Here is a 25,917-nt window from a genome sequence, read left to right as displayed (position 1 = left end):
CCCCCCCCTATATATTAGGATCAATAACCAGACTCAGTTCAGCTTGAAAAAACCAAAAGAGCCAGCCATAAATAAGTTCAAGGTACAGTTCTGTACATAGCAGTTACACATGCTGATAACCAGTTTGTGGCACATGACTTCAACCATTCCACCGAGGTTTCCAGACAAGCAGTTCACGTTTACACAAATAAAAGATGATTAACTTCCAGACAGATACCACTCTAGCCACAGAGAGAAACACCAACATAGCCAAAACCTGAAAGAAGCAAACTACTTTAAACAGACTCATAATGCAAGACCCGGGAGAAGAACCAAAGTCTCAGTGCATTAGAGCACACCCAACTGCTCTTCTGTAAGACCTTCATCTGTTACAGAGCAGATTTTGGAAGTTACTTTTAACTTCCCTTTCACCAGCTATATGTCCAGAACAATAAATCAAGCTTCAAGGGTCAGTTACATGCATTGTAAGCATAGTAAAAAGGCATCAGAATCTGTTACCATATTTCCTTACACTCAAAAAACCCCCAAACCCACAACCCCCTCCAAATAACCCCCACCCCAGCCATACCACCATTTTATCCTTCAGAAATGACCTTGTACTCATTGATTATCACTTTACAATGAAAGCACCTTTTAGAGACTCATTACTGCTCTATGAAAAACTTCTCATCAGTAGAGTTCACTTCAGCTAGTACACCTTCCACAAGCCTCAGACTCTTCTACTGCTCTTCTTCCCCCCCCCCCCTTTTACCTTGGCCACAGCAATCCTGCCCAAGTGCCCACACCTGCAGCGAGCTTGGCTAGAGATGCTGGGGCTGCACTCAAGTGCAGTGCTCTCAGACTGCACAAGAGAAAACTCATGGAGCAGCTCTGTCTCACCTCTTTGCAAAGAGCACTCAACCAAATTTCTGTTCCCTGATCTGTCCATTCTCCTTTACAGTTATAGTGCCAGACATAGAACTGATTGAGATATGAAACACCAAGTCAGGGGACTGCCTCAGACTGGTTTCCAGGTGGAGAAGGTTCAGGTGAACCTTATCTGTGAGACATTTGGGAGAGGAGAATAAAAGGAGTGACCTGTAGCTGTGTTAATTTTAAGTAACATTGCCTACTATGGGATAGGACTAATTGATTATTTTTGCTGTCTTTGCTCAACACACAATGACCACAGACAATAGAAAAGCCAACAACAAAGTCTGTTGGGTTTGAAGTTTTTTTAGTCTGCTTAGGACTTTGCGCATTAGGACAGAAAATATGAATCTACATAAAGTTGCTCCTTTTTTTTGGAGCAGTAAGCTCAGGGGTAATGATCCTCCAGTTTTGCTACTAGTGTCTTTTGACCTTGCTACTTTTTTGTGCCAGTACTATCTGTGATACAACAGTTATTTGAATGACTAAGAAAAGGTAAATGTGCAAAATACAAGTTTGATGATTACCCCCAAATATTCTACTGGGAACAAGAGATTAACTGTTAAAGCCAAATTCTCCTTCTCCCCCCCCAAGAAAAATGTCAAGAGAGGCAAAGCCTAGAAATATATTGGGTTGTGGGGGCTACCCTGCATTTAAGTGCACTCTGCTGATTATGCTGGGATGAGTGGAGGCTTCCCTAGATTCATTCTGCTTTTGTTTGATTTGCAGAGACTTGAAATGCAAATGAAAAGTCAGGTTTGAGTCCCTGCTACTGAAATCTTCTAAATATTATTTACCAACAGAGTAAAAGAGTAATCAAAGATTAGAGGTTAATGAGTAAGGGTCTATTTTCTTGAAGAAATACAGAATTCCAATGTTACTTTTATTCTGAAGTTCTTCAGAAGAGTCATGTTTGGAGTTACACAACTTTTTCCTTGCAAATTTTTGTAATAATTATAGGAGAAGTCTGAGCTACTCGAATGAACATCGTGAACTACTTTAATTAGCTACCATTGAAGAAAATCCTTAAAACCTGACAAACTATTCAACTGCAGTTATGATGGCACTGAAAAATTAGTATGGAAGATGGCTGTAGCTGAAATAGGCTGTAAAAAAAATAAGAAAGAACTGTTAACTACATGTAGTTGCAGTTGTTGGGTTTGCAATTGTCTCATGCCAGTGCATGTCTCCTGTATGCCAGATCAACTGCTTACAAAGCAAGCTCCATTAGAAAGTTCTCCATTTACATGGAATTCAGGGCACTATGAATTACACAGGAAAAAATACCCTCTGCTAATAGTTCCATTTATCTTTTTAATTTCAAAGTATTACCACAGAACCACAGACACATACTGGTTGGCATGGACCTCCAGTAGTCTCTAGTCTAGTGATCAGAGTAGAGCCATGCTGGACCAAGTTGCTCAGGGCTTGCATAGTTAAATTCTGAGCATCTCCAAGAACAGAGATGCCACCTCCTCTCTCAGCCACTGCTCCAAAGCCTAGCATGCTCTTTGGGAGTACTTTTTCCAGCATTTACTTGGAATTTCCCTTGCTCCAACCTGGGCCTTTTCCCTCTCATCCTGTCCAAGACAAGCCTGACTCTATCTTCCATGCACCCTCTCAGCAGGTAGTTGTGGACAGTGAGACATCACACCTCTCCAAGCTGAATAAGCCCAGTTCTCTCCTGGTGTATCACAGGCTGCAGCCCCTCACCTTGGTGGCTCGTTCCAGTATGACAATGTCTCTCTTGTATAGGGGAGACCAAAACTAGACACAATGCTTCAGATGCTGTCTCTCATGACACTGTGTGGAGGGGAATAACCGCTCCCCTTGATCTGCTGGTCCTGCTACTTGAGCTCAGGATGTTGCACTGAAGATAAGGCAACTGACTGAAAACTATTTGTATGGGCGAGTCTATCTGTAAAAGTTGCAGAGAAAATAAAATGTCTGTACAAATCACTGTGTTCAAGTATTAGGCTACATAATTGGAGAGTACATGTACAATATTACATGGATGTTTCCATGTATTTCTAATAATTTCTAATTCTAATAATCCATGTAATTCTAATAATGATAAAGTGTGTAAAATTAATGGGTTTTAAAATGAAATTGTGTCCCCAAACCTGAGGTTCATGGAATCAAACACTCATCTTCCCTTTTAGAAAACGTTCATAAGTAGTGATATACTACTTTTTTCTTAGCATGAAAGAGAATACAATAGTCTGTGTGGCACATCAGACAGCAGTTATCATCAAAATGTCCTTAGGCCATCAGGCATTTCTTTGCTAAACAATCTCAGTGTATTATTCAGGTTACATTACACCTGCATTTAGAGAGATCTAGAAGCTGAATGATTTGGAGAGGCCTGGTGAGCTGGTTCCTCCCACAGGACTCACAATTGATCTCTATGCGTTCCACTCATTCACCAGAGGGTGAATGTGTGGTACAAGACCAGGCTGTGTAAACCTGGCCTGCAATCCCATTTTGGGTCCAGGCTGTGGGAAAGCAAATAAAAGTTTCCTTTTTTCATCTACTGAAATGCTTTTAGCTCCTTTCAGATTTGTCATAACAACAATACACTTAAGGAATAATCTAATACTGGCTTAAACCTGTGTTCAGTACAGACTGCTAAAAATGCCCTTCTCAATTTGATATGCTACACTGACATATTACACCTTTCTGTATCTGTTTCATTCCCTTATGGTGGATGAAATTCAAAGGTATTACACAAAGTAATAGCTAGCCCCAAGTGAGGCAGCTAAACCTATAAATCTGGATGTACAATGAATATGATGTAGTCAAAGCTAATTAATTGCTCTATATCCATCATCATTCTGCCATTACAAAGTTTCTTCCCCTTCCTCTCAAGGGCTTTTTTCCTTCAATCGATACCATTTCTGACTTCTTTCCACTGATGTCCAAAGCTCTAAGGCTCTCTTACATGAACCTAGGTTTCTTCCCCAGGCCTACTGGCATCACTTCCATGCATGTTTGCCTGAATTTCTTGCTGTTTTCTTCCAAAGGATGTGCATCTTGAGTTTAGTCCTGAAGATCTGAACACAAGTCCTCAGAGCCTTCTGGACGTGGCTCTGTAGATGTCTGCTGCTCCTGCTTCACTCTCTGAGACTTGTTCTGAAGTCAGCAGACAGGAGCAAGGCACTGTAACTACCTTCTCTCAGTATCTCTTCTCCTCCTGTTTCAGCGGAGGGATGACTAGGCAGGGAGCAGACGTGAACCTTCCTCATGCCCCTCTCCTTCCTGAGCAGAGGCCTAGGCACACCCGCAGGGAGGCACCACACTAACTGGCAGCTGGCACTGTCTGTCTCCCAGCAGCAGGGCATTAATAGCCATTAACAAAATGCTATAGAGTTCCAACATGATGTCAGTGGTATTAACCTCTGTCATTCCCATATCAGCACTAGTGAATGACTGGTTTTAATTTTTTTTCTTTAAAACTTACCTTTGAAATATTCCACAGTGTTAAAACCAACAGTGGCCACTTAGAATAGCTCTTATTTTCCAATTTTGAAAATGAACTACCAGTTATCAGTACTGATTATGTTGAGCAACAGCTGAATTGCTCTCACTCATAATTTTTTACCAAGCTTTAAAAAAAATGAACAAAAGCAAAGTCTTCATACCCTACAGACTTGTGAGCAGCTTTTGGGAGGTACTAAGGATTTGCTACCTATTAGAGAAAATAGGTACAAGGGATTTGGCAGTTTTCTGGAACTGATAGTTTATGAGCAAATTACTCTGAACTGGTGTATTATAGCAAATCTGCTACTGCTTTCAGGAGTATGAAATATAAGTATCTTTTCTCAGTTCAAACTAGTAACCAGAGCACAAGCAATTCTTTTTAAATGGTATACTCATAAAGCCTCTTAAAATCGTTCAGTATCTAGGTATGCATTGCTTACCAGCTCAAAACAAAGTAAATGCCAACACTATGAACAGATGAGATAAGGTCTGTAGGGAGAGAGAGTTAGTATCATTTATTACAGTAGTAAAGATAACTGGAACAAGATACAGTTTTCCATGCATTCAACCACATCTATATTCTTAGATCACTAATAGGAACAGCCCTATTGAATTTCACTGTGATGATTCAGGGTCAATATGCTTTAAGATGATTTGAAAGATTGCTGGATTTTCAAGACTGTCCTTTTCTTTTTTGTAGTTACAGATTGGGAGGGTCATATTTCCATTGATCATATACTTTGTTATTTACTGGCAAACCCTAAGACGTGAGATATGCCTAATCCAAACTCAGGTTAAGTGCAGTTACATCCCCCTATCTCCTACAATGCTTTAAGATGAAATCTGTTTTTTTCTAGAAAATAGGATGGGGCCATCAGATAACTGTTTGCATGGCAGACTAGTCCTGCCCATCTCCAGGTCTACACTCATGCCTAACAGCTATCACATTTAATAGCTAGGGGGAGTGGATGTGCAAGACCAGATGGAATGGGAATGCTTTGTACTCCCATGCACTGTATCAGCCACATCATGCAGTTGTTTCTCCAACTTGGGTTCAACGTGGTGGGCTTTGTTGTTTTTTTTTTAAATCTTTACCTCTCCAAAAACCCCGAGAAGTTTCTGTGGTGTAGACCTTCAATTGAAAATTGAAAGAGGATGTAGATTTGCCACTTTTGGTTCCTGTGTGTAGAGCAGCTGGTACCAGTGGAATAAACGCAAGGATAAACCCATCTTCTCCGTGAATGACACAGCAACAAGGGAGAGTGCCACCAAAAGCAAAGTCCACTTTGTACCAACTCAGTACAAATCTCCAGCACAAGGAGCATTTCAGGGTGAGTGAGCTGAGAGCACAGCACAGGCACTGCAGTGTAGAAGCAAATGACAGGAGGGAAAGGATGCAACATTTGCAATTCTTCAGCCCCGTTGCAGACCTCCTGAGAAAGTGTATGCTTCAGGTTAAATCAGGTCTTAAGAGACACCATCTACCAGGCAGTGAACCAGTCAGCAGCACCTCAGTCAGAGACAAATCCGCATCCCTGTGGAAATGGCAGAAAACTGATTAATTTAATCCCATGCCCTTTCTAAGAAAAGACAGTAAGAGATAGTGAGGGGCAAAATTTGTACATCTGTATCAGTGCCTTCTTCCTTCTTTGGCAGAGAAAAGGAGGAGCAGATTCCATATGTCCACCCCTCTCCTGATCACAGAAGTCAGTAGCAGTAGGGGAGAGAAGGGGTTTTCTGCAAAGCCTGTGCCTTTGAGGCAGCAAAAGGGCAAGAGCTCAGTTTTACAACTGTTGGCCCAAACACAATTTATCATTTACAAACTAATCCTCCTCCGTTCGAGAGCACAAGGCCTGCTAAAGCTCTCATGTCCACTTCTCTGATTCTTCATTGTCCACACTGACAGAGAGAAGCCGAAGACCTAATCAGTGTGTAATTCAATCACTGTCCAGGCTGTCACAGCACAATACTTTGCTTGTAGTGCCACGGGTTAAGTCAGCCAGCTACTGTTATGCACCACAGCAGGTGTGAAGAATGTCACTTGGTCTAACTGTATGTTACCACTCTGTCAAGGTCCGTTTCTGACGCTACTTTCACTCACCACTTAATGATTGTTTTTCCTACTGACAGCAAGCTAATTGTCGGCTGTATATGGTAAAAGGGCACTTTCAGTATTTTTGACCCTGAATTGGGAATTCCTGCACAGCATAACATGGGCCGCATACAAAGTAAAACCCTCTGTTCTTCAGATCCCCAAAACATGGAGGCCTGTTAAAAAGCTCTTTATTTCCTTAGTCTTAATCCAGCAATTAGTAAGTTATGACTTACTACATCCAAAGTGCTTCACTCTCTTGTTCCTCACCAGACAGGACATCAGACATTGCCACACACCTTTTGGGAATGGCTTGAATCCACAAAGCTCCTTGGTACCTAATTACATTTAAATCAGCAAAAGACAGGTGCTTCAAAAAATTCTTATCCACATGTAGGTGGTTAAAAGTCTCCAGAAAACAAAATTAAATGTGCTGCCACACTTAAATACAAATCTCAGGCCACTCTGAGAATGGCATTTTGTTTGCCTTTTAAAAAAAGTTTACTACTCCAAAAGGAGTAGAAAGTTGCCCTTCCATTTTTCTTGAATCATACCACAGTGCAAGGAACCTGAGGAAGAGAAGTACAGAGGAAGAAGGCAGGGCAACACCTGCCACTTCATCGCTAGCAAAGCAGCAATGGGTGTGTGTATCATCCAGCCATGCTACTGGTCAGATAAGGAGACAGGCAAGAACTGTTGCTGATAAACCCACAGCAGCACGAGTGAACTGTAATTTAATGAAAGTGGCAAAAACATAGGGACAGTAACCAGGAGCACATCAGAGGATGTCTTCCCCTCACACAGATGTACATCTCACACTTGTAATAGTCATGTGTGATGTTTCTTTCCATGTATAACAGTGACATGTCCAAGGGATGTGACACAGAATGAGCACAGAAACCCCCTATTTCTAATGCATCTATTTTCTTAACAGCCTTGAGAATTTCATTTATGTACAGTTTCTGGTGCTATTTCTCCAATTTCTTAATTTTCACATAGAAGCAATACAAATAGGATGAATATCTGACAGAAGAGCTGCACTGGGACAGATATTGTACAGGCCTGTACCAGCAGAGCAGGAGTAGTTTTTCACCCAAAAGAATGAACAACTGAAGTCAGCTGGACAACCTGACCAATCCAAGAAGTGGATAAACTGAAATGGAAACAATTTCCCTGCCACCACATAGATAATCTTAAATCAATATATTTCGCTGTCTAGAGTATTTCTATGTAATTCTATACAAGAATTACAGTTACCAATCTTACCTAATCCTGTAAAGGGATGAAATACTTTGTCACACTTTCAAATTCTGGGAAGACAGTGAGGAGATGAAGAAAGATGATCCAGCTTCTTACCACTGGCTACAGAAAAGGTCATAATATTCATTATTCAAATATGAATTGGACATCTGTATTTCCAATGTTTAACAAGTCTTGCTTAGTGCTGAAGCCAAGCTGCTCATTTCACCCATACTCATCTACTGTCATCATTGACGGCTGATTTCCAAACATGGCCAGACACCAGTTTACATGGCAGGGGTCATGAGACATTCTTGCATCCTGAATCAGGATTTAGCAATGCCATGTGCCAAGCCTTAGAAGCATGCAGAGCATTTGCAACTGAGCACCTGCGGAAATCCCATTTCCTGACAAAGAGAGGCCTCCAATATTCATGTTTTTCTCCTGCTCTTAGGCCATGCTGTAATGAAATATGGCCTGAATAATCCTTTTATAGCTACACAGGGAAATGTCCTTGCTTAGGAGGTTCAGTGGGAACTTAGTTGAGCAATCAGCAAAGATACACAGAATGAAAAGCCTGGCTGATGGGATATGACCGAAACCATGCACAGGGTAGGGATACGAAGTGGACAATCAGGTTATCAGAGAAACTGGAAGGACTCTGGTAACTTTGGTGGATATAGGTGAGAGGACAGGACCCTAAGGGGTCACATTAAATTTGGTGTTAATGCTGACAGTGACATATACAAGCACAGCCTAAAGAGTGCATGCTCATGGAAAGGTAGGCCAGGAGGGCTGTCCTGGCAGCATGTGAATAATCAGAGAGTGCAGGACTGCACAGAGACCTCTCCCAGTCAGTGAGAACATTCCAAGGGGAATAAGTTGAAGGCAAGCTAGAAGGGACTTGGAAGGGGCTGGCTGTGAGGCCAGCAATGGGAACGACTTTGAACAGCTTATACTGTAAGACTCCCTGCTCTGCAAGACACTCCCCCAGTACCTCCTGCTGCAGCTCTGGGTTGCCCTTACTCTAAGCTGTCTTCTTCCCTTTGAAGGCCATGATTCCCTTACCCCAAGAAACCTGCATCTGTGTCCTGCCCCCTTCATTCTAACCCTGGGTTGCTGCTGCTTCACCTCTGACACGGGCTATCTGTGCCCCCTCCTCAAACTCTGGCTGCTACCTCTAAACCATTCACATGTCTATATGCACCGACATTGTCTCCTCACCCTCCATTTCCCTGACACTGTCCCCTGTGGCTGCTTCATAACCCCAGATTATCTCTGCTTTTGTTTTCTTCCCTTGCTGCTGGCTTTGGCAGTGTGACAGCGAAGCCCAGGCTATCACTTGTAGCAGACTATTAGCCTGTACACTGTTCTGCACCTAATCTCACTTTTGCTGGGCCGCTCACTGGAGCTTTAAACCAACAACTCCAAACACTGAACAACTGTGAAACACTACCAGCCCTCAAAATTTCTCACACACCGTCATGTACCTGTATCGTTATCTTCAGCTGACAATACACGTCTGGCAGTTTAGAGATCAATCATTTGTCATGGCCCTGCTGGTCTTTAGTGGTCCCTCAGCTCCGTTTTGGGAACCATCATCCATCACGGTGCTGTGCAGGCTCAGTGCATGCAGACAGACAGCCACTATTTCCCATTTCCACAAGGAAATCCTAGAACAACTTTTGTCTGCTAAATGCTGGGTATAAAAATCAGGTCTCTGTGGCACACTCCCTTTTCCTTCCTTCCTGCTGATCAGCTCTTCCTCTGGGTACTTCAGGGGACCTACCCCCTCCTCTTGGCCATAACAGTGTACATTCAAACAGCTGCTAGGGCTGGATGAAGCACCTGCTCTGGGCAACAGCAGCTGGAGTTCATTTTGGCTCCAAAGGGCTGAGGCCAAGCAGGCTGACCGCATGTGCACTAATCCAGTATCATCACCAACTCCACCAACAACAGGTGCCTCTTTGAAGCGGGAGGGAAAAACTATTTGGGGAGGAATCAGAGCTTTATAAAGGACATTATGGGCCAAGTCCTCAGCTGGTACATGCTAAGTTAAAGCATGTATTCTCCTGAAGTTATATGAGTAATGCTCATATACACCAGTAAAAGATTTGGCCCACTCTCAGTGCTGCTTCTCTTCTCTTTCTGATTTTCCTAAGGATTTTTCACCTCCTCTCTCTGATCCTCCTTTAAAAAAAGAAAAGAAACCTTTCTGTCCCTTGCTTCAGACCAAACAGCTGAAAGTCACAAGCTACATATACCAGACTTCAGCATCATTCTGTACATAGGTAACGCAATCTTACCATTGCCTGACAAGATCTGTCCCTCAGTCCTGCTTAAGTGCTGGAGTCCAGATCATGAGCATGCATCAATGGGAACAAGGGCGATCCCATTCTGGAACAAAACAAATCAAATGTCCTTCAAGGTCCCTTAAGAGAAGTCTTTCAGCACAGGCATCATAAGAATTGCCATGCACTTGCTTGGGCCAGTGGTCCACATAGCCCAGTGAATTATTTCAACATATGGCCATTACAATATGACACGGGAAGAGCGCAAAAAAACCCTGCCAGAAACAGCTATTGGCCAAATAGGCTCCAAGGAAAATTTTCTTCTTATCTCATTTTGCTAGAAGTTGGTTTATGACCCAACACACACAAATCTCTTTAAGTCCCTCTTAGTGTCTTACTGATAAATGCTTGTATTAATGAAAGCCTCTATGTTTTTTCTTTTCTGAGTCCTGCCATTCTGACCGTCAAAGGTTAGATCCACAAATCTCGTCTCACTCCTTGCAGTTACTCTTGTGCCTGTTTCTAGAGAACGTGGAAGCTCTCTGAACCCTGAGAATGGAGCTGGATTCACAAAGGTGACACCGCAGAGCACTGCCAAAAGCACTCTGCTCACACACCACGAGTGAAGGCAGGCTTTCCAAATTCCTGTCAATGCACTATTAGTGGAAAACATGACCTTGCTACAAGCTGCTCACGTGAATCGGTCACAGCCTTTATAACTTTGTATTCCAAAATTTATTTTCCTGAACTGTACATCTTTTAATCTGTGACTTTCTGAGATTTAAATTTAAGTCACTTTCCCCTTGGGACCATGTCTCAGATGGCTTATATTAAAAAAGAAGCAAGTGGAGACAGTTGAAGGAGCAGAGCTGGTGGTGAGAATAGCACAGGCAGGAAAAATAGTCTCCAATCCATAACAGTTACTGGCATCTCACCCAGAAGTACACACAAGTGTAAACTGTACTGTGTTGGACAAGCGTAAATTGTACTGTGTTGGCTTGCCCATTTAAATAAGTGTCCAAGAATTTCCCTTGACAAACACTGCAGTACAGGCTAGATAACGCCATTTCCTCACCAGTGAAGAGACATTCACACAACCACACAGGAATGTCCAGTGCTAGAAACATATTCTCAGCTGCTGCAGACTCACAGATTCCCTTCGAGGCTTTAACCACAGTTTCAAATTTGCAAAACATCAAAGCATGTATAAACATACAAAGGCGGCAATATTGCACACTTATGCATCAGTTTTGTCCACATATATGCCTGAGGGAACGACACGGCAATCACCACTTTGCACACTTAATACTGAGCAGTATAGATACCTACATTTTACTGCCCTTCACAGCAAAAGCAGTAAAACACTCCTAGCATCTGACAGGCACAGAGCTCTTCCTAACCCTCTGAATCCTCTCTGCGGCTTGCTGTCACAGGGCACATTTCACGCAGGCCAGCTGCACAGGATTTATTCAACCAGTTTTGGAGTATCAAAGCTAAATTTTTTGTCTTTGCCCCAGGCAGGCACTTGGTATGCAGGATTTAAATCAGAGAACAAAATGTTCTGTGAAATTTGTAGATACTCAGCACAGTAATTTCTAAATTCTAAAAAAGATAGCAACTGGAGCTCGTCGTTTAAAAATCAAAAAGTAAAGCATTTCACTGCATCACTGTGAGTAATGCCACTGTGTCCTAAAGACCAGAGTAACTAACTTCCCAAGATTATCAATTAATGGTGCTGACCGCCTTAAGTGGTAGGAGACAAACACACTCTGAGTTACACCTAATAATTCCAATGAAATCAGAAGAATGCTCAATTCAACAAGTGCTCTGCATAAAGACACCGAAATTGAAAACAGTTTGTTTGATCCTTGCAAATTGGCACAAAAGACACTGCCTGGGACATACTGCCACAAACAGACTACAATCTAACACCTACCATTATAAGATTTTTGTAATGTATTTAAAGCCATTGAATGGAATTAGGCAGAAAATTATACAGAAAGAGAGACCCTAGGGAATCACGACACTTACACTATGAAGGATAATATGTAGATAGCCTAAAAGAGGTGTTTTGAGCAGAAAGCAGCAACAAAGGGTCATTTGTGACTGGAACTAGAAGAGGAATTACTTCACTGGAATTTAGCATAGCCTTCAAGGTCTATGATGTTTGAGTGAAATTATCCACTTCTGTTTTGTCTGGTTCACCACCACTAAATCTGTAGTAATACAAAATTTAAAACAAACGTTTAGCTGATGAATGTTCACATTAAAGTTTCAAATAAAGAGCCTTCTCATTTTTTTTTTCTCAAGCAGTTTCATTTAAAATTTGAAAGGATTCTTTTTCAAACAAAAACTGTGAAAAGGGTTCATTAGTTATTTTTTGGTGACTACAAAAGCTAAAACATTTAGAATCATTTCCCTTTCACCTGCAAACATTTTGCACACCTCTTACCACATCTGTGGCTTTAATTTCTTCTCTCTCAAGCCAAGAAGCAAATGGCACCAATCAAACCATTTAACTCCCAGGAGTACCTGTACTATAGAAGCAGGTGCTCTTGGTACTAACAGGGACTCTATGAAGATGGATTATCAGGAGCATACAGCAGCAAGACAATAAATGCTTTCTGGATCTTCATTCCTTGCCCGTAGTTTACTTCTGCTAGCCCAAATATTCTGAGCATGTACAGAGTGCATCTGCTCATGGTCACCTCGGAGGTAGGTCTGATGCTCCTTCAAGGGCCATCTGGAGCACAGCGTGCACCTACTAAAGTTTACACTGCCTGGAAGGCATTACCTGCAGTCACTGATTTCAGATGGCACAGACTGTACAAAAAAAAGGCACTGCCTTTTTCAACATGTCAAGTCTTATTTTCTCATTTGTCCAAAAGTAAGTACAGATTCTTACCCACAGCTGTGGAAAGTAAGATAGAACAGAAAGGAAAGGTATACAAATCATGACAGACTTTAGGCAGTTTGGGATTGCACAACTCCCTTATGCAACATGTTGCCTGGGGTGCAGGACGTGTTTTCAGAAATTCCACAGAATCCCCTTAAATTTGCTCCAGTGCTGAGTCGCAGTTGCTTCAACCTGCAGTAAGTGACTGGACTTACAGTATGCCATGGACAGATTGCAAGGATGAGCCTTATGTTTGCTGGCCTATGCTTTTTTAAATGTGACTTGAAGTAACAACTGCAAAATCTCAGAGGCAGATGAACCCTACCAATTTATTCTATCTTACTCCTAAGCACAGCCTCTTTAGAAAAATCAAATGGGTAGTATCAGCCAGTACCACTTGAAATTAATAGTCCACTTACAGGTTAAGTGTATTTCTAAGAGAAGAAATGGAGATTGAAGGGCCAATACTGCTGACGAGGCTGAAGCTTGCTCAGCCTGGCTGCCAGCCCTCTGCAGCCACCAGGCAGAGAGGCAGCGAGCACACCCAAGGGCTCCAGCTCTCCTTGCTGCCTCTCTGCCCAAGCCAAACCACGGGCTTCCTGAGCGCTGGCAGAGGCAGGGCTCTTAAAGTCACAGATGAGCTGAGAAGCCTAGTCGGCACACCTAAACATTTTGTAAATACAAGGAGAAAAGACTAGCAGAGAACAACTCAATGTAGGTGAATTGTCAACATTTAAAACTGCATTGGAAAGAGTGATATATGCTTAAGAGAAAATAGTGATATATGGCTCCTAGACACAAGTTAGTAGTGGCCGCAGTGCAGTTTTACCTGCAGCCCCAGCATTAAGAAGTCTACACACATGCACACAGTCACACACACTCAAACATGACCATATGCAGCTTGACTTGAGATAGAAGACAGCTGAAGATGTCAAACACAAACCAGGTTAAGGCAGGACATCAGTCACAGCCAAAAGTCTACCTATGCAGTTAGTTGAGATGCAGTTACATCTTCTAGGCTTGACTGCAGAGCTCACACACACAGACAGACCCCAAACCTGCTGCTGACATGGAGCTTTCTCAGGAGCCCACAAAAGGGCAGGTGAGAGCAAAGAGAGAGGATGAGGCTGCCTGAGCACTGTGGTTGTGGCAGCAGCTGGAAGAGCCTACAGGGAGAGAGAGGAGAAGGGAGGTGTGCCTGGGGACTGGCAGGAGGTTGAGGGCAGGTGCTATGCCAGCAGGATGTGCCCTGAACACCACAGTCGCAGGGCAGCTCTGAACACCAGCCACAGTGGCCACAGAGGCTCCCTGCTGTGCTGCAGGGCACTGGGCCTCTCTGGGTCCCTGGAGCACCCTGCCAAAAAGGAGCTGAGGCTGCCTGCCTCCTCACGGCATTACCTGAAGCAAACTCTCTGCTACTGGAAGGGTCCCATGGTAAAAGCAAGCATTAATTACATATAATCTAATTTAAACACTGCAGAGAAGAAAATAGCATGAATTAGGAAGCCCTTCTATACCTGTTCTGTGACACAAGGTTAAAGATAAGCTTTGCTTGTATTTCAGAAACTCTTATGAGCTTGTCTTCTATGTTTGCTTTGGACACGGCATAGACATGCCCATGGGCTGTGGGCATATTCTGTTTGAAGAACAGATTTCAATCAGTAAAGTTTCAAAGAACTCTCTTTATATCACAGTGGTTTGTATTATCCAGAGTTTGGAAAGTTCCTTGAGGAAGAACTTCATTCCAAAGGAAGAAAGACAAATGAGCCAACTTCTCAATATCTGTGCCATGCAGACTTGTGTCAAGGAAGCCTATGGAACTGAACTGCTCAAGATAAAAGTTACATCAGAGGTGAAAGTGTCACAACTTCATGAGGCTACTGATGCAAAGTGGGAAAACTGAATGAAGGCAAAAAAGACATGGCTGTTTCCGGTACAATTGAAGAACACCCTCAAACATCTCAATTGGCTTTAAACGCTGCTGTAATGGATGTTTTGCAAACACGAAAATATCAGTGAGATGAAGAAAATCTTTGACTTTCTAAAGAAAAGCAATGGAAAACTAAGCTTTGGAGTATTTGAGGTGAGTGCCAGAAAAAGGCACTTCAAAAATTACTACCAAAATCAAAATTAATCCAAGTATTTTACAAACAGGATTTAATTGTGGTACCTCGTTTTAGTAAATTGAATATACATAAAATAGGTGTAGAGACAGCACTGCATAGTAATTTTCAGCACCTGTAAGCCCCAAAAATAGGCTCCTGTCTCCTCTGTTTGCTACCAACAAGATCAAGACTCTGACTTCAAAGGGACTAGGCTTTAACTTTTACTTTTGGGAAATCCTTCTCTTCTATCACTAAAACATGCTGATTTCATAGCAATACAACAAACTGGACCTTTCCATTTGCTCAGTGACATACAGACAAAAAGCATTTTCCAGAATATCCACCTTACAGCCTGGTCACAGTGCTATTGTCACCCCAGGGCCATCCCATGTTTTGCTGATGACTAATTTTACTGTAAGACACTTAAAAAAAGTTATTTTTCTATGCTTACTCAAGTGGTAACCTCCCAAATTTCAGGCTGCTTTTTTAATTTTATGAGTCATACAGTGCAAAAAGGCAAAAAAACAACTAAGAAGTCTTGCTGGCTTTTCCCCCATGGAAAAAGGAAATAAAAAAGAGTAAGATCAGATAAAATACTGAAATGAAGCACCTGTTGATAATGGAAAAGCATACAGAAAAATGGGTTAACTGACTTCAAGTCCAATACAAGCAATTCTGAATTCACAGGCATTCATATGAATCATTCTCCATTTCCCGCCAGAGAGCTTAGGTTTCACTTAATTACAAAACAAAATCATGAATGAAGAAGGGTAATTAACAAGCACACATATCACACATTTATTTATTTATTACTTTTTCCTCACATAGCCCTCCATTTTCATCATAGCTATTGATGGGCACTGAATGACCACATAAGAAAAAAAGTGTAGCAGCATTAGACATGCTATTTGCAAAGCACATGAAAAATCTGTCACAGCTAGAAAGAAGCTAGCAGATGGTAGCTGGATAGAAGCAACACCCACAACTCTTGCTACCTGTGGTTAAAGAACAGTATCAACTCCAGATTACAAAGTGCAGTTTAAACAGCCTAGCTTTAAATGAGAGAGAATCAAGGCAGAAAATGGCCAGATACAACTAAATGTCTGCAAAGTAGTCTCAGCAGAAAGGATATTTTCAGATGATTGCTAAAGCCCTTTGACAGCAACAGTCCTCTCTGCTGCACTCTGCCAAAGAATAAAAAGAAAGGGGGGGCAGGGGGAGTGGGGGCGGGGGTAAGAGAGCTTACTTAGCTGGAATTTTAATTGCTGTTCTGTATACCGCGCTGTGGTAGTTTGGCTTCCCACTCTGCCATACACTTTCAACACTCTTTAAAATTTGTTGTACCAAAATCATGCCAATTCGTAAAAATGAATAAAGACATCTTCCATCAAGGCAGGTGCCTAACATTACATATTTAAATAATCCTAGATTATGGGAATAAACAGGGTCAATCCTGTCACCAACCCTATTTACAGATGTTACCAACCTTTTTTGCAACGACTTGCACATTAACTATCTGTTCTTGCTTTCCCTTGGTCAAGATCACTGTGCCCAACCTTCTTCACCCCAACATCAGTTCACTGAGGAAATCTCCAAAGTACCTTCATACTTCAGGATTTAGTGGGAATAAGGATCTAACCCAGATTCACTTGTTGTATCAAAGTCATATACAGATATTGTTACCCCGAGCGGGCAATAACTTTTCTGAAGCGTAGAGTTTGGGAGAGAGATGCAAGCCTTTCCTTTCAGTTTAGGCCAGGTGGGGAAAAAAGCAACCTATCTTAAAAGCAACACTACCTGATAGCAGGCAGCTGCACTTACTCCATGCCATGCTGAAATGTTGTAACTAAGAAACTGAACAAAGCGCTTGTTCCCTAGGATACAGCATTTCTTGAAAACCAAGAATTGAGGTCACAAGTTTTTGGAACAGATGATACTTTCCTCAGTCCAGATACCACCAGCATGTGACACCACCTCATCCTATGTAGCAAGAATCCCTACATTACTTTATAACGGAATTTTTTCCACAATGCATTTGGTTACAGTACAAATGACATATTTCCTTTAGTTCTATGAAGTGCAAAGCAAAATAAATTGAACAGTGTTCTCATAAAAAAAGAGGTTAAAGAACATATGGAGATTAAGGAAATTTAGAGTCAGTTTTCAGATCAGCCCCACTGGTGGCCCTAAGAAATGTCTTTACGTCTTAATTCTCCATCACTGAAATGGGATAACTAAATATCGACTTCCAAGGGACCAAAAGTCCACTAATACAGATACAAGCATCTATGAGCTACTATGCACAGAAGTTACTCATGAATGCCCACCTAACAAAATACAACTATAAACTCTTCCACAGAGACACTAGCTAACTTCCTTTCTATTGCGATTTCACACTTCAAATTATTTGGACTTTCCACAGAAAGGAGGTCGTCAAGTATTTTATTTAGATTAGGGTGTCAATACATACACACACACAGACACCACATTTGCTCTTCCTCTTCTGAGGCAGTCACAGGATTATTCTGGAATAATAAAACACTAGCAACTGTTTTACTGGTTAAAACAGAGACAGTTGGAATGGAGGGAGCTAAAAGGTAACTGTTAGTAGTACATCTTCCCAGCAAAAGTCCCTAGTGCGCCAGCAAAAGAGAGGACCCTTTTTGAGAACTTCAGAACAAGGTCATATATTGTTGAACTGTCTTGTCAATGAATATATCACAAGTTATGAATTGAGTTACTTACTTTAGCCTTGCAAACATTACAGGTATGCTTTACTCGCAGTTTTACTCAAATGCTTAAAATAAGCATATGCCTAAATGTTGGGGGTTTTTAAAGTAAACTTAGCACACTATTTGCTGAAACTTCTAATCTAACTATAGCATGAAGAATCAGAAGAATGGAAAAAATGGACAATTAGAGTGAACAAAGAGGGCTGAACAGCATACAAGATGGAGGCACTGAACAAGAAGTACGTAAAGTTTCTCATGACCAATTCTCTCACATCTCCACGGGACTACTCTCAGATGATATGTGCTCTGCTCTAGGTAGTCAGATCCAATAACAATTAAAATGTGCAATGGAGTAACGATTCTGCCCTTAGCATCCTGGGTTTGTGGGTAAGCGGGGTGATCTGCTAGAAAAATATTCCACAGAAAGGCACGTAACATTAAGCTTACTAAACAGAAAGTCAGTGAACAGATAATTATGAAATTTGAAGGGTGTTGAGATTACTCATATTTCCACTCCACTGGCTTGAATGTATTAAAGGTAAATAAATGCTCAAGCAGTAACAAGCAGCGCTCCATCCATACGGTAAAGCAGTTGAGAAAGTCAGAAACCTGTATTTTGAAGTTACTGTACAAACCGAGGACTACTGGTTACTAAAATACTGAAGATGGTTTAATCTGCCTAGATAGGTCTGGTTCAACACAAACATCTTTACCGCTAAATCAAAAAAGATAAAGAATTTACCCTGTAGCCAAGACATATTTAGATACACTGCTAAGTTCCCTGGATTTTTTCACAGATCGCTCCCTCCCCACGACTGCATCTGACTGCGAGCGACCATCAGCTACTCCGGCCTCGACTCCCACGCTGCGCTTTTGCCCGCTATTTAAAGGAGGCGTTTAAGCGTGGACGTCCCTGGCGACCGCGCCTCAAACGACCTGTCGAAATGCCGAGGCACCGGTCGCCCCTTCCCGCCCTGGCAACCGACGCGGGGCAGACGGGGCCCGCGCTGGGGCCGAGGGCCGAGGGGCCGCAGCGCTTCGTGGGCCGCCCCGGGCCGCCCCGGCACCTGCGCACCGCCGGCTCCTCGCCGCGCGGGACGAGGCTCCCGCCGCGCCCGCCCACGGGCGCGCACGAAATGGCGGCGCCCGCCCTCCCCCGGCGAGGGCGGGCGGGCGGCCCCACGCGCCTCCCGTCGGCGCGGTCCGGGAGGGAGGCGGGGAGGGGGGCGGCCCGCCGCCGCCGCCGCCGCCGCGCGCGGCAAGGTGTGTCCCAGGTGCCCGGGCTATATCAGGCGGCGCGGGGCGGCGGGGCGGCGCGGCTGCCCCATGGCGGCGCCCGCCATGGCCGAGCCGCGCTCCAAGCGGCCCCGCGTCACGCTGCCCGCCTGCCCGGCGCACCGCCCGCTGCCCGGCAGCCGCGTGAGGCAGAGCTTCCCGCCCGCCGTGGAGGAAGGCCTCTGCGGTGTCACCAGCGCCCTGCTGGAGCTCGCCTACTGCCTGCAGGCGCTGGTAAGGCGGCGGGCCGGGGCCGGGGCCGGAGCCGGGGCCGGGGCCGGGCGGGGAGGTCAGGTCCCGGGAGGCGGCCAAGGGCGCAGCGTGGGTCCCCCCTCGCCCTGCCCGGGCGGGGTGGGTAAGGAGGTCCCGCCGGCGCTGTCGGGGCTTCGGGAGGGTTTCAGAGTCGGGCAGGGATGAAGAGCGGTGCCTGGCCCGTTACTTGACCCAGCGGCATTTGGGGGCTGTCTTGGCGCCCAGGCCCTGCAGCGCAGCGGAGCTCCGCTCCGAGCCGCCGGCCGGCGCCGGGTCCGCGCTGCTGCCTGTGCACTTACCCGGGGCGGCCGCTGACACGGCTAGAAAAACGCCGAAGGTCTGGAACAAGCGGGTGATGAATCAGGCGCTCGTGTGTTTTGGGTAATTCGCGTAGGGAGTTGTGCCTGCGGAAAGAGGGACAGAAACAGGGAACGCTGACAGCTTTGGAGTATGACTCTTGGGTGCTTTTTTACCGAACTTTGTATGTAAAATAGTTGTGTGTGGTTAACTGGTGAAGTCACAGTTTGTGATCGCTGCTGTCAGCTCCCTTGCTCCACAGGCAGGAATGTTGGACATGAATTTAAAAAGTTATCTCCGATACTGTATAACATGCCTGCCAAAATTGTGACTGGTTACATGTCAAATATTAAGGCAACACCTATCTTAACAAAGCCATTAAAATCAAACCCCAAAATGATCAATGCCATCCCTTCTGATGCCAGGCATGCACTGAGAAGCAATACAAACTATATTCAATATATCCCCAAGATCCTTTGAGCAAGCTTAGTGTCAAGTATTAGTCCCCAAAAAATTTAAGTATGCAGTAAAACCTCTAGTAGTTAAGCATGTGGATTAAAATAATACTAGTGATTGACAGCTGGATAGGATGAAGAAAATTCAGTTAGAAATTGACTGTGGACAAATCAAACCTAGAAATGCAAACATCTTAAATAGTTAATGATTGACATAATAGATTTACCTTAACAGTTAGGCAGGTGTGGTAACTTGTGCTCTACCTGAAGTCATGCAGCACACTTGCACCGAGGAACTGGTTATAAAACATTGAATCTTGACTCTTCTGTCAACAGAAACATGAATGAATGACTTTGGGGGGGAAAAAGATTATGCAGATATTGTAATGAATGTTCTTAATAAAACATTCCAGTATGTACTTTCTCTTGAATAGCTTATGGTCTCACATGTGTATGTGTGCCACAGATTTGGGGCATCACAGATGATCATAAAAATGTAAGAAAAACAGACTTGTATTGTGTTTGTAACTTTTCTGCATTTTTTCTAAACAGAGTAACATAGATGAAACACAAGTATTTCATATTTAAGCAGGGTAATAGATGAAAGTGGGGAAGACAATAAGAAGCAGAAAAACTTATGAAATGCACGTACTTGTTCCTTGCCCCTCCTAGGCAGGCTACTAGCCAACAGTTTGACATGCAGCACTCCAATCCAGAGTACGTCCAAGAGACAAAAGCTGTGCTGTATTGTATATGCATGTTTAAGGAACCAGCAGATCAAGATGCTGTAGGTCCCTCAATTTGGTTCCTGGCATATTCCTGGTGCTGCCTCTCATTCTCCACATCAGAGCTGTGCAGAGCCAATGCTGAAACTAGTATAACCTGGTGGCTCTCCTTTGCTACCTGTCTCCAATACATTCTCTTTATGGGACAGCTATACCATGGATAAAATTATTCTAATGTAAGAACTGATAGATCTATTAGCATAGCTAAATATTGCAGTGGTTAAAGTTGTTCCTTTCCGATACAGAATAGAACAAGGCCTGCAGTGGGTTTAGGGTTGTAATACCTCTTAAGTATTCCTAGGCATGAGCTACATATAATATTAAAGGTGTATACAGTATAGTTCATTAGCAGTATTTATTTTGGAATAACATTATCCATAATGAAGCTGATAAACAGATGCAAAGTTGTGCTTGTTCTCTTTTCAGTATTTGCCTCATCTTTCTCATGCCTTTGAAAGCTAACTTTTCACTGGAATGCTGACCTGAAGGGATAAATCTTGCGTTCCCTGCGCTGAGACTATGTTAAAAAAAAACAAAACAAAAAACCTCACACAAAACACAACAACAGAAAAACGCACACACACATAAATAAAATATTCTGAGGATCTCTGGCTGCTACTGAGAGAGAACATCAGTACTACACTTACCTGTCCAGTATTAAAGGACAGAAGGAGTTCTAGCAGAAGTATAGAGATTTTTAATTTAAGACTGTAACTACTTACTTCATTTATTGCAGAAATGTGGATTAAGGTCTTCAAAGTGTTTGTGCTGGTAGAACAACTTCTATTAGAAGGGTCTCCTGAGTTCTGATAAAGCCATGTTCTGCTGCAAGTGAGTCCCGTCTCCAGCAAATCTTAACATTCATGTTTTGTGTGCTTAGGGTGAATATTTTGATCAGTCGCATGTGGCTCTACCAAATGTTTCAAAGTTCTTCTTGCATCAAGCTCTGGAAGAGAGAAAAGCTGCAGAGGCTTTGATGAAGTATCAGCAAGAAAGAGGCGGCCATTACTGTTCTAAAACCATCCAGGTGCGTAGTAGACAACAAGCTTTCAAGCAGTTGCAATCCCCAGTAACTACTCTTGACTTCTTGCATTATATTGTTGTTACTTCAGATCTCTGCATTCATCTGCTGTTAAATTTCCAGATATAATTTTTCTGTCTTATTAGCGTACATGGATTTGTTCTTGACTGTGATGCCTAGAAACTGTCAGACATACAGTCCTAATTCTACGTGGTTGCTTTGGAGCCCAAAAGAATATGAACAATGGCCCCCTTTTTCTTTCACTCAGCTGCAGACTGCTGTTTCTAGTGTGCTGTAATGGATTATGAGACTCTTTAAACTGTGCTGAAACAGCCCACTTGTCTCCTTCACATTGAAACTAAATAGAAGTCTGGGAGCCATTAGCACCTAAGAAAGGTGGTAAGGAAGGAGGCAGAAGAAACATCCAGCTTGGGGTAGTAGTTGACTTGTTGGAGCACAGCTCAAGATAGAATTTGAACTAGAGATCTGACTCAGGCTTGCACAGGTACAAAGGAGTAACTCAAAGTTATCAGCAAAAAAACCCAAACCCACCTCATTTGTTAAAGACCAAGGGGCTGATTCTCCTCTGCCAAACTAGTATTCTGTAAATAGTTAATACAGAATGCTCTTCTTTGGCCTATCATAGCAGTTGTTAAGCTGTGGAAAGTAAAAATAGAAAGTTTTTCAAGATGGCCTTTTAAAATATTCAGTTTGAATCAGGGAAGACCTTATGGCAGATTTCCAGTACTTAAAGGGGGCCTACAGGAAAGATGGTGAGGAACTCTTTAACAGGGAGTCTAGCGATAGGATGAAGGGTAATGTTTTTAAACTGAAACACAGTAGATTTAGATTAGGTATTAGGAAGAAATTCTTTACTGTGAGGGTGGTGACACACTGGAACAGGTTGCCTAGAGAGGCTGTGGTTGCCTGTCCTGGTTTCAGCTGGGATAGAGTTAATTGTCTTCCTAGTAGCTGGTACAGTGCTATGTTTTGAGTTCAGTATGAGAAGAATGTTGATACCACTGATGTTTGCAGTTGTTGCTGAGTAGTGTTTAGTCTAAAGTCAAGGATTTTTCAGCTTCTCATGCCCAGCCAGCAAGAAGGCTGGAGGGGCACAAGAAGTTGGGAGGGGACACAGCCAGGTCAGCTGACCCAAAGTGGCCAACGGGGTATTCCATACCGTGTGACATCACATCCAGTATAGAAACTGGGGGGAGTGGGGGTGGGGGATCGCGGCTCAGGGACTAACTGGGTGTCGATTGGTGGGTGGTGAGCAATCGCCCTGGGCATCATTTGTACATTCCAATCCTTTTATTATTACTGTTGTCATTTCTTAGTGTTATCATTATTAGTTTCTTCTTTTCTATTAAACTGTTCTTATCTCAACCCATGGGTTTTATATCTTTTCCTGATTTTCTCGCCCATCCCACTGGGTTGGGGGGGTGGGAGTGAGTGAGCGGCTGCGTGGTGCTCAGTTGCTGGCTGGGGTTAAACCATGACATTGCCCCATCCCTGGCAGTGTTCAAGGCCAGGCTGGATGGGGCTTTGAGCAACCTGGTCTAGTGGAAGGTGTCCCTGCCCATGGCAGGGGGGTTGGAACTAGATGATCTTTACGGTCTCTTCGAACCCAAACCATTCTGTGATTCTATGATAGGGTTTCCTGGTGTGAGAATGCTCCTCAGGCATAGCTGCCGCTATCTAAATCTCTGTTCCTTGAAAAACTGCTTGGGTTCTGCCACTTCTGTATGTTTACAGCCATCCAACTTGGCAAAAAACAAATACTCCAAACTAGGAGTTGTTGCAAAATCCTAGCATACCTTGTTTAGAGCACCAGGTAAGTTGCAGGAAACCATCAATGATCCAATAAGACGAGCTGTTCTTCTGAATCAATGTAATTCTGTCTTTGTTTTTAGAAACCAAACTGTGAGTATGCAGTCGGTCTGATGAAAGCCCTGGAAGTAGCAATGGTACAGTGGAAAACTATGATACGATATTTTGAAGAGCTTTATGCCCTGAGTATTGAAAATGCAGACCCTCATAGCGCAAGCACTATCAAGAAACAATTTATCGGGCCCAAAATCCGGAAGATCAAGCTGATGGGAGATCTGCTGACCAATGCTCGCAGGCTTGACTGTTCCCAAGATGGCAGAAATAGTCTTGGGGATTACTTTATGGACCGGTTGCAGAAAGAGTTCAGAACAGGCATAGAGCCAGAGTCTAGTCAGCACTGTAGCCCCTGCCCATCTCTCCAGCAGTGTACAGGAGCTGCAGAGGGTCTGAAGCGACCCCAGAGAGAATCTTACCAGCACAGAAATGGTATAGGGCCAATCTATGCAACCATACACTGCACTACCATGCTGCCACAGTGTAATGATGGGACAGGAGCAAAAGTGAAGCAGGGCAGGGAGGGCCTTTAATGCTGTGTCTGTTGCAGCTACAGAGCAGTTCCTAAGGCAGACCTGTACGGAGGCTGGACTTGAGACCAGAACTCAGGAGACACGATGCTGTATCGCTCCTCCTGCTTTACACCCTGTCCCCTTGTCCTCTGTTGAGTCACAGCTCAAAATCTAGCCTATACCATTATTTTATTTTAGCAACCAAGGTTGCTAGTTGCCTAGATTGTCGGCATTAGTCACACTTTTCTATGCAATTCTTCCTAGAAGCCAAAAGCTTTTAAGCCTCTTTTCTGTCTTAAATGATTAATAGGATTAGTTAGTGCAAATTATTTTTAACAGTATATATAAATTTTATTAAAAAAAAATATGAAACTTTAGTACAAAGAAACTTCTATGTGGCAGAAAATCCAATGATTTAGTTTTATATTAGTAAATATTTCATATTACTAACAGATATTTTACATTACTAACAAGTATACTAAAATAATGAACTTTTTAAAAAGACTTGTTTTAAAACAAAGTTTTCTTGTCTTATTTCTATCATAGTAGCAATTTAAATAAGTCTAATTCATTTACTTGTCACCCAGCTACTTCTAGTGGTATACTTCTCCAAGATGAAGGATGCAAACATTTCCTCAGCTGTGGGAATAAGACAATGTGCTGGTTTTCTCCACAGTTATTTGCTTATCCTCCAAAAGCAGATGAGAGATAAATTAGGGGTTCTCATTAGATGTGATCTTTACAGGTTCTAGTGTTACTGTGCAAGTGTCACTGAAGACAGTAGCTCTAGGGCTCTGTCCAGACTTAATGTAGGATGGTTCCTTTAATTACCATACAGACCCCTATTTCAGCTAGCTAAATTATGGTATTATTATGGTACTACTGTTATTTCTATCTTGGTCCTCAGTAGAGGAATAAGATCCTAGTGAAAATGCAGCATGCTTAACTAAAGTTCATCATGGAGAGAGGCCACTCATTAGTTTTGCATTTCAGTTAGGGCAGTTTTTAATTGGGGGGGGCTATTAGCACCACCACACCTAAGGCCTTTACTTTAGCTAGCTTGGTTAAAGTTCAGAGGTGTCCAAATTCCTTCCATTCATCTCCTACAGGAGTGCTTCTTTTTCTGTACACTAGCTACCAAGGTCACTTAAGAAGAGCAACTGGCTAGATCAGCTGCCTGCAGCTAGGTTTTTCTGTCATTATATAAAACACCTTTTACGCAATTGGGGTTTGCTTCACTGAAAGATTGTCTCATACTTTTATGTAATACTGTAAGTGATACTCCTATTACGCTTGAAAATAAATGCAGTTCAATGTTCAAAATGGCACTTTGCAGCTACATTGTATTACTCCATTTACCACATAGGCCTGCTAGTATTTTTCTCCAAGAGATTTTGCATATGTATACACAACTGCACCAGTACTTCTCTACTACTAAGGAAGTTGCACAAGATGGAAGAGTAGACCACAGAATGAAAATAAATGTCAGAAAACTGCATTAAGAACACTGCACAATGAAACATTTTCAGTAAACTCTTTTATACACAGCTGCAGTTAAGTAGCCACTTCTGCAGAACTGTATTAGCCCACCTACTTTCTGTTGGTGTTGTAACACAGGGCAGACAATTACAACACAGATGCTTTCCCAGTCTTTCTGTTAATGTGATTCAACCTTGGGGGGGGGGGGGGGGG

General features: G+C 43.0%; 1 protein-coding gene and 2 long non-coding RNA genes across 19 annotated transcripts in view; 1 reads left to right on the top strand and 2 right to left on the bottom strand.

Moving 5' to 3' along the window:
• The window catches only part of LOC142040290 (uncharacterized), a 78,974-nt gene that overhangs the window by 43,592 nt on the left and 9,465 nt on the right, over window positions 1-25,917 (bottom strand). For 9 of the 17 annotated variants that reach the window (XR_012653154.1, XR_012653156.1, XR_012653152.1 and 6 more), the window contains 5 exons: window positions 23,647-23,781; window positions 22,382-22,486; window positions 21,531-21,754; window positions 20,251-20,349; window positions 19,571-19,675 (listed from right to left, as the gene is read on the bottom strand). This is a non-coding gene — a long non-coding RNA (uncharacterized LOC142040290). Of the gene's footprint in view, window positions 1-10,026; window positions 10,118-19,570; window positions 19,676-20,250; window positions 20,350-21,530; window positions 21,771-22,381; window positions 22,487-23,646; window positions 23,782-25,917 lie in introns of all 17 variants that reach the window. The other 8 variants (XR_012653161.1, XR_012653160.1, XR_012653159.1 and 5 more) reach the window with 6 other exon arrangements.
• LOC142040291 (uncharacterized) lies at window positions 4,890-10,003 on the bottom strand. The gene is made up of 3 exons (XR_012653167.1): window positions 7,748-10,003; window positions 6,718-6,819; window positions 4,890-5,924 (listed from the first exon to the last, which is right to left on the bottom strand). It is a non-coding gene; the product is annotated as an uncharacterized LOC142040291 (long non-coding RNA).
• On the top strand, window positions 18,988-25,553 carry LOC142040289 (ferritin light chain-like). Its single transcript, XM_075047973.1, has 3 exons — window positions 18,988-19,253; window positions 21,689-21,835; window positions 23,743-25,553. Exons 1-3 carry the CDS (start codon window positions 19,071-19,073, stop codon window positions 24,244-24,246), a joined length of 834 nt encoding a protein of 277 aa, XP_074904074.1. The 5' UTR covers window positions 18,988-19,070; the 3' UTR covers window positions 24,247-25,553.

The sequence above is a fragment of the Buteo buteo genome, chromosome 16 (genome assembly GCF_964188355.1).
Source record: "Buteo buteo chromosome 16, bButBut1.hap1.1, whole genome shotgun sequence".
Classification (NCBI taxonomy): domain Eukaryota; kingdom Metazoa; phylum Chordata; class Aves; order Accipitriformes; family Accipitridae; genus Buteo; species Buteo buteo.
The sequence above is the reverse complement of the archived record's forward strand: the minus strand, read 5'-3'. Positions and strand labels throughout refer to the sequence as shown.

Coding starts and splice junctions, on each gene's coding strand:
- LOC142040289 (XM_075047973.1), top strand. CDS start 19,071: ATGGCGGCGCCCGCCATGGCCGAGCCGCGCTCCAAGCGGCCCCGCGTC. Junction 19,254..21,688: donor CCTACTGCCTGCAGGCGCTG/GTAAGGCGGCGG, acceptor TTGTGTGCTTAG/GGTGAATATTTTGATCAGTC. Junction 21,836..23,742: donor ACTGTTCTAAAACCATCCAG/GTGCGTAGTAGA, acceptor CTTTGTTTTTAG/AAACCAAACTGTGAGTATGC.